Source organism: Alexandromys fortis, unplaced genomic scaffold, assembly GCF_014885135.2.
Source record: "Alexandromys fortis isolate MF-2015 unplaced genomic scaffold, M_Fortis_MF-2015_v1.1 scaffold_96, whole genome shotgun sequence".
NCBI classification, from domain to species: Eukaryota; Metazoa; Chordata; class Mammalia; order Rodentia; family Cricetidae; genus Alexandromys; species Alexandromys fortis.
The window spans coordinates 48,576-57,082 of NW_026068053.1; the positions used below are offsets into that span (position 1 = coordinate 48,576).

Below are 8,507 nucleotides of genomic sequence, written 5' to 3' on the forward strand. Positions count from 1 at the left end.
AAAGAGTCACAATATAATATATAATTTAAGTTTGCCTGGGAAGATGTGAAGAGATGTCTACTTTCTAAATAGTGCATAGAAGACAGACCAAAGTGAGGATGCCACCAAAGCCCAACTTGACAAAAAATAAATTGATTAAACTTACTTCCAGAGCATAATCTATCATTGGTGAGGGATTAATTAAAGAAGCTTTGGGGAGAGGACAAGCATTGCTTCACTGCAGAGTTTCACTCTCTTGTGAATGACTACCTCATGGAAGCTGCAGAGTCCCCTTCCCTAACCTTCTACTCCCTATATTCACGAATATCACAAGCTCACAGCTGGGGAGGGAAGAAAGGAATAATGGTTTGACTTCCAGGTGAGGATTTTATGATCCTTCCCTCCCTCCTGCCTTTAGGCGGCGTCAGTAACTAGCTCTGTTCACATTACCATAGACCTAAGCTACCTCTACATTGCTTTGGTCAGTCATTTTCCATGGCTAGGAGGCTAAGCTAATCTCTACTTTGAAATAATAATGCTGGGAATATGTTGTTGACGGAGGAAACAGGTCATACTGATCAACAAAGTAGCCTATGTTTCAAAAACAAGATAGACTTATTCTGAGTTGATATTAGACAATGTGTGTACATACTGAGAGATTTCATGGTATCACACATATTTCCTTAAGTTTATGTCTCAACTAAAGGACTATCTCAGATAAGAATAAATGCCACAACATAATAATAGTGACTGAATGTTTTTTTGCATAAACCCTAAAACTACATTACCAGCCCGTAAAAAGGTATCAATATCACAATACCCCTATGTTCAAAATTATGAGACTCAATACACTGGCCATTCTTTTTCACTAAGCTCCAAAGAATCTTCAGAATTCTCAGTACAGAGTTCTGGAAAATACTGAATTCTTCAACAGAGTTGCCATAAGAAAGGATGTCTCTTTTTCAACTTCAGCTTGGAAATTAGAATGAAGAGAAAAAAATGGCTCTAATTGTCAGAATCAAATCAGCAAGAAGAGTAAATCATGAGTGGTTGTTACAAACCAGGCACTGGTCCAAAATTCTGATGTAGGTATCTGTGGCTCTGTCATCCTGTCTCCTTAAACACAGCCTGGAACATGGCTGTTAGATCATGGGCCTGCAACTTTATTCTAGATCACATGACCTAACTCAGCCACAGTTCCCTGCAACTCTTGTTGTGGCAGAGAATTTAAGAAGCAGTCTGTCTTCTACCCCTAAAGGCTATAAAATAATGGATGTTCCATTTGTTCCAAGGATGGATTCAAGACTCCCCAGAGAGATTTCTTCATGTAAGCTCTAAATGCTGCTCTCTGAGGAGGCTTCTCTGGCCTTTCTCAGCATACTTTGCAAAACAGATATGTATTTCTCTCACTCACCCTATCTCCTTTTTATTTTTCATGTCAATGAAGCACCTCTCAAGGCTTTAAGGAAAGCCACTCCTTCCCTGTAAGGCCCCATCTTATCTGGATCTCCATGTATTGTATTATTTCTGTCTGTTGCTTAGACCTCCTGACTCGTGGTCCAATCTCAATACAGCTCATTGAAGAGGGTTACGTGTCAGCTCCCTTCCAAGACCAATTGCTGTTCATCTCTTGTTTTTTTTTTTTTCCTCGATAACTTCTAATGGTATTTCTACTTCAGTCTGGTGTGTGTATAGTGCCTAGAAATGAATGGTTCCTTATAGACTACTTAGGATGGTTCTACCACATGTCCCTCCTTGTAAGACAGATCTTGAAGATTTTAGAAACATTCTTGTGAACTGAACAGGACCAAGGGTGGTAATCAAGAATAACATGAGGAGGCCGGGCAGTGGTGGCGCACGCCTTTAATCCCAGCACTTGGGAGGCAGAGGCAGGCGGATCTCTGTGAGTTCAAGACCAGCCTGGTCTACAGAGCTAGTTCCAGGACAGGCTCCAAAGCCACAGAGAAACCCTGTCTCGAAAAACCAAAAAGAAAAAAAAAAAAGAATAACATGAGGAAACAAGCTGATATTCTTTCTCTTTTCTCTCTGTTCCCAGAATCAGATGTTGCTGACTTTGATGGCAGGAGTTCGCTTTTGTACAGGTTCAATCAGAAAATGATGAGCACCCTCAAAGATGTGATCTCCCTGAAGTTCAAGAGCATGCAAGGAGATGGGGTTCTATTACATGGAGAAGGACAGCGTGGAGACTATATCACCCTGGAGCTCCAGAAGGGCAGGCTAGCCCTGTACCTGAACCTAGGTAGGGTCAGACTGAGTCATATGTATTCCTGACTGGTGAGGCAAGAAGTGATACCCACATGTCTCCCTCTATCACCCCTACCTCGTTTTTTTGTGACATTCTCTCAATGAACCCAGAGCTCACTGGTTCTGGTGTGTGTGTGTGTGTGTGTGTGTGTGTGTGTGTGTGTGTGTGTGTGTGTGTGTATGTGTGTGTATGTATGTGTGTTGTATGCACATGAATATCCAGGTGTGCATATATATGCACACACATGTGGAGGACAGTGCAAGACACTAGATGCCCACCTTTTCCTCTCTGTACTATTGCCTTGAGATAATGTCTTTTACTGACACAATGGCTTGATTTGGGGTTAGATTACGTGGCCAGCAAACTCTTAAGATCCACCTACTTCTGTCACTTGGTTAGGCACTCACAGCTGTACACACATTTTTTGTTGTGGTTGTTATTATTATTATGATTGTTATTATCATTACTATTCCTTTAGGATATGAGTGTTAGGGATTCAAATTCAGGTATGAAAGTGTTCCTATTTACTGATTTTTGTACAAGGTTACTATAGCATGCATGGGAGCATCTTCCAGCACATCAAATTACCATTGGAGCATTGCCTACATGATCTATTTCTTTTGTCTTTGTGTTTAGAAAAGCACTTATTTTCAAATATTTCATATTCATGTGATAGAAAAAACTTCTTTTCTTTTTCTTTTTGCCACGGGTATTATTCTGTGGTAAAAGACAATATTTCTATATAGGGAAGCTACAATGTAACTTTTAAATTCTTTTAATGTACATACTTAACCTTATTTTTTTTTCAGAACTCAAACTCTTAAGTAACTTAAAAATGTTAAACATGTGTTATAATGAGCTTCTCATATTTGAGCTGATTAGGCACATTAAAAACCTGTCAGGAGAAACACATAATCGTTTTGTTCTTCTTAGTGGGAGGTAAAATGTGTGCATGGAAAAGCTAAGTTGCTGGGCTTGCCTTTGAAAGATGACCTTGCCCTGAAGGATGAGCCTGGGACCTAGATGGCAGGTGGAGTAGTAAAGAACACCTTTCCACCTCCCTTGGTAGGAAGCCACTTCCCTCGATGGGTGAGCTACTCCCTGGGCTTGCCTCATCACCAGTAGATCCACATTCATAGTAACCAACTTCTCATCCCAGGACTAAAGGAAGGGTATCTTTTATGAGTTCTTACAGAAGAAAGGAAGGACAAGGGAGGTTACAGGAGGTAAGTTTTGAGTTCCTTAGGGTATAGAAGTAAACCAAAGGAGCCCTCCTTTAGAAAAAGCAAAAAGAAAAATATGCTAGAGGGAGAAGAAGAAAATGGCATTTTAAAATCAATGGCAATCCTTTATTTGTATGTAGCTGCGGTGTGCCATGACACAGGTGTAAAGGTCAGAAGACAACCAAAAGGAATTGGGTCTCAGTGCTTTCCATGTGTTCTCTAGTATCTAACTCAAGTCATCTGGTTCAATGGAACATGCCTTTAACTGTGAAGCCATCTGTCTGGGCCAGAAATGGGCTGATTTGTCTGAGATTCCCTTCCTGTTTCCCAGTTAATATTTATTTGTATAAAAGAGAGGAAATACATTGTTATTAATATTTAATATCAAGTAGGCAATAAGGATAAATATAGTTCAATACTGGGAACAAACTCAAAGTATATAGGTGACATCAGAGCAAGCTGTATTTAGTAATCAGGAGGCAAACATGAGAATCTCCATTGTGCCTTTGTTCTGGTCCTTCTTCAGTGGCAACTCCAAGCATCCCTCTGGCCTACATAATCAATAAAAGAAAAATAAGTAGGGGGAAAGAACAGAGTTTCCAAAAGTAATTCATAAAATTGAGACCCAACATAGAAGATAAAATATAAACAATGAGCTGAAGAGATACTCTTGCTAACTTTCTTATCATGTAGAATAAGGACCAGAGTTCAATCCCAGAATCCACATAAAGAACCAGGTTTAGTAGTGTATGCTTGTAATCCTGGTACTTGGGAGGCAGAAACACATAGGTCCCTGGGGATCACTATACTCTCTTGTTAGGAAGCCACTTCCCTCGATGGGTGAGCTATACTGCTTAGTGAGTTCTAAGCCAGTGTGAGACCTTGCTTCAAATGAACAGACAAAACTCCAAAACAACAAGTAATAGAATAACAACATCTGGCATGCATGTGCTCGTTCTTACACACACACACACACACACACACACACACACACACACACACGTAAATAAATCATTAAAACAAAGAGAAAGGGTAAACCGGAGACATATAGCACACTGTTGTTCAAGTGACAGTTTGTATTATCTAGTCCTTAGCCTTCCTTTGAAGGCAGAATTGGTTCTGAGGTGAAATTTCACTTTGCCCTTGTCCTACATTCCAAGGGTAGAGCACAGACTTTTTTTTAGAATTATTAACTAGGCACGAGATTTCACTCTTCAGTCCATGGGGGCTGGGGTGGAGTGACTCTCCTCCCAGCTTTCAAAGACTTCATTTCAATTGCCCATGGCATTCTGCTCTCTGTAGAAATACAAAGGAAAGAACCACATGGGCAGGTGGAGAATCAAAGGGCAAGAGAACCCTGGGACTGGGAACCTGTTGTTAAGTACTGAGAGGACATCAACAGAGCGTGCAAAATACTCATCCTTACAAGTGTTCAATAGTTCTGAGCTGGAGAAGAATGTTGGATGATCCCAGCACATGCAGATGGAGAACAATAAGAATCTTGTTACAGAACACTAGCAGAGTTGAGTGTCTTTTGGGGGACAGGTGCAGGGTTCAGAGGTTAAAGCCACGGACTGCATGACAATTTATCAAGACAATGGTGAGTTTATCTAACTCAGTCATTTATTTTATAGCTCCTTTGAATTTCAGGTATTTAACTAAGCCAATGAACATGTATTTGTAGATTTCTAGAATAATTGTCAATTTTTCTGAAAAGTATTTCTTTCCAGCTTTTTACATTTTGAGAGCCTACATCCAGGCATACACACACACACACACACACACACACATGCATATTCTGTTTACGTCCTATGCAGTATCTCTCTCTCTCTCTCTCTCTCTCTCTCTCTCTCTCTCTCTCTCTCTCTTTCTCTTTTTGCGGGGATAGAGGGGGGAGAGACGGTCTCATGCATCCCAGGCTGACTTCATAACGGCTACACCTTATGAAATAAGCATGTGTTGAACTATATATTTATTTCCTGTTTCTATGCCAAACACCCAACTAAAGCAACTTAGGGAAGGAAGGATTTATTTCATCTTACAACGCAAGGGTACTATTGTCTGTCATGGTGGGTTGGGCATATCCAATGGAAATATGGCCTGTGGTCCCTTTGTGTCTGCAGTCAGGAAGGAGAGAGACAGATGCTGTGCTCAGCAAACTTTCTCCTCCATTTCACTCCTGGTGTCAAGTCCATGAGAAGTTGCTGCTCACATTTAAGATGTATCTTCCTACCTCAGCACAGACTAGAAACTTGCATACATGCCCAGAGATTTGTCTACTAAGTGAATCTAGATCCTGCAAAATTGTCAGTAAATATTAATTATCACCCACCAGCAATTAAGCAATGAACTTCGCACTATTGATCTAAAAGTACTTGTCACTCCCTGCTTTAACAATGTTTCTACTCAGGCTGGGTGGTGGTGGCACACTCCTTTAAGCACTTGTGAGGCAGAAGCAGGCGAATCTTCATAAGTTTGAGGCCAGTCTGGTCTACAAAGCAAGTTCCAGGACAGGCTCTAAAGCTACACAGGGAAACCCTGCCTTGATAAACAAACAAACAAACAAACAAGTTTCTACTTATTGTCAAGCTTTGTAATGTTAATTAAAACATAGCACCTATGCAGCACCCAAACCGTGTCCCATAGACTCACCATGAGAACACCTTTATACGGTGGTGAAGTCACAGGAGTTGGACACCAGTAAGCAGCAAGCATGGAGTAACCTACACTGGATTTCCTATGACCAATATTTGTATTTCATTGCCTTATTGATACCCAGAGATTTGGCCTGTCTTTTTGAGAAGGCACCTGGTGTGGGGATGGGAACAAAGCAGCTGGAATCACTTCCTTTGTTTTTAGTGCTCTCACTTGCAGCCTTAGAAGAGCACTTGTGAGTCCTGTCTATAATAAAAAACGGCTCCGGAGTCATGCTTTTCTGATCCTGGCTAACCTATGCAGCTATCGTTTGCCTTGGCATTCTATACAATGGCCTCTGCCATTGTATTTCACTATTTTCCTTCAGCACAGTTCTCTGCTCTCCAATTCTTCCAGTCATTTTCTGAACCCCTCCACTCCAAGTCTGAAAAAATGCTCACAAACAACAGAACTGGGATTGAATGTGGAGAGTGAGAACATAGAGACAGGGAAGAATGCAAGCATCATTCTTTCGCTAGCAGGAAGAATAGAGAAAATGTTAGCTTGTCAGCTTTGGGTCAGGTCAAGCGGCATGGTAACTAGTTCTCTGTGTCCTTGTGGAAATCACACAGCTTCTTTGTAACCAATTCCTTCTCCCCCTCTTCATCCTTCTTTCTCCTCTTCCTCCTCCTCCTTTTTCTTTCTTTCTTTTTTTTCTTTTTTAAACAACACTGCGTGGAGGGATTTGGAGAGATAGTGTAGTGGCTAAAGGCACTTCCTGCTCTTGCAGAGGACTGGAGTTTGTTTCCTCAGATCCAAGTCAGCTTGAGCTGCCTATAACTCTAGCTCCAGAAGATCCAATGCACTCTTCTAACTTTCATAGGCACACACAGTCTCACACACACATTCTCGCTCTCTCTCTCTCTCTCTCTCTCTCTCTCTCTCTCTCTCTCACACACACACACACACACACACACACACACATTCATACACTGCCTATAACTCTGGCTCCAGAAGATTGGGGGGTGCTCTTGTGGCCTCCATGGGCACTTGCACTAGACCGCACATATACAATGACTGATATAGGCACGCGCACTCACACAAATGCTAAAAATAAATCTTTAAGGGGTGGCTGGAGAGGTGGCTGGGCAGTTAAAAACATTTTTACTCTTACAGAAAACCTGGGTTCAAATTCCAGGACCCACATGGCAGCTCACAACCCTTGATCCATAATTTCATTTCCAAAAAATTCAGTGGCCTCTTCTAACTTCCACAGGCACAAACATGGCACACAAACACACATGTGAGGAAAGTATTCATGCATATAAAATAAAAATCCCTAAAAGTAATAAATCTCTTAAAGTGCAAGAGTCTCTTTCCCACATTCATTCCAATAAAGCTTAGGTACTACTTGCATCATCTTCAAACTAAATAGAAAAAAAATTTCCTTTAATTAGAAACAAATTTCTTTATGCTTCTGTCCCCAAAGGCAGCTTCTTCCTCATTATTTCATTTGTATTCTTCTCAACTGTTCATGAGGATTTTTGTCTCCTCTTAATAAACTGAAAATCTGTTAAAATGAGATAATTGAACATCAAATGCAACCGAGATAAAACTGAAAACAGGTGTCCCATGATAAAGACTGTGACTGAGAATTGTTTTCTATGGTTTCCATAACAGCAGTCTAGATTTCTGGGGGAGGTTTCATTAGATGATTGCTATTCTCTCTTCATCAATAGAATTCTAAGCTACTAATCCTCAAATAGAATTTTTTTCCTCATTTTTTTTTTTATCAAACTAACTTTCACTTGTTTTGGTGTAGGATATCTGAGTTCTTGCCAAAAAATAACTAAAGAAGGAGTAGATGGAGTTCATTCATATCTTCATTTTTGGAGTCAATTAATAACCAGCCTTGGGCACTAGTGAGATGGCTCCATGGGTAAAGGTGCTTATTGCCCAAGGATGCCAACCTTGGGACCCAGGAGGCAGAAGGAGAAAACCAACTCCTACAACTTTTCTCTGGTCTACACATGCACACCACTGCATGCTCACACTCACACCAACCCCATAAATCAGCAAATACACATAATAAAAACTGAATCTATGAGTATGGACATAACTCACTGGTAGAATATATTAAGAACTTGACCAACATGAACTCACCCTGCAGTCACCAAGGACATACACACGTGAAACTCCTTGTAGCGTTTAGTAACTCTCATAGGATTCACATTGTAATTTAATTCTAACTGTAAAATATAAATGAAAAATCTTTTTTATGTGGCAAATTTTTGCATTTTATGAGTTTATAGTATTTATTAATGTTTTGCATAGTTGTGTTTACTGTGCATATGTACACACATTTCTGTTCTACTTGTATGTATCTTAAGAATTTTAAATTGTTA

General features: G+C 40.4%; 1 protein-coding gene across 1 annotated transcript in view; it reads left to right on the plus strand.

Moving 5' to 3' along the window:
* The first annotated feature begins 1,989 nt into the window (after positions 1–1,989).
* The window catches only part of Cntnap5 (contactin associated protein family member 5), a 554,624-nt gene continuing 548,106 nt past the window's right edge, over positions 1,990–8,507 (plus strand). Inside the window, exon 1 of the mRNA XM_050119741.1 lies at positions 1,990–2,239. Coding sequence (XP_049975698.1) covers positions 1,990–2,239 — 250 coding nt within the window. The remainder of the gene's footprint in view (positions 2,240–8,507) is intronic.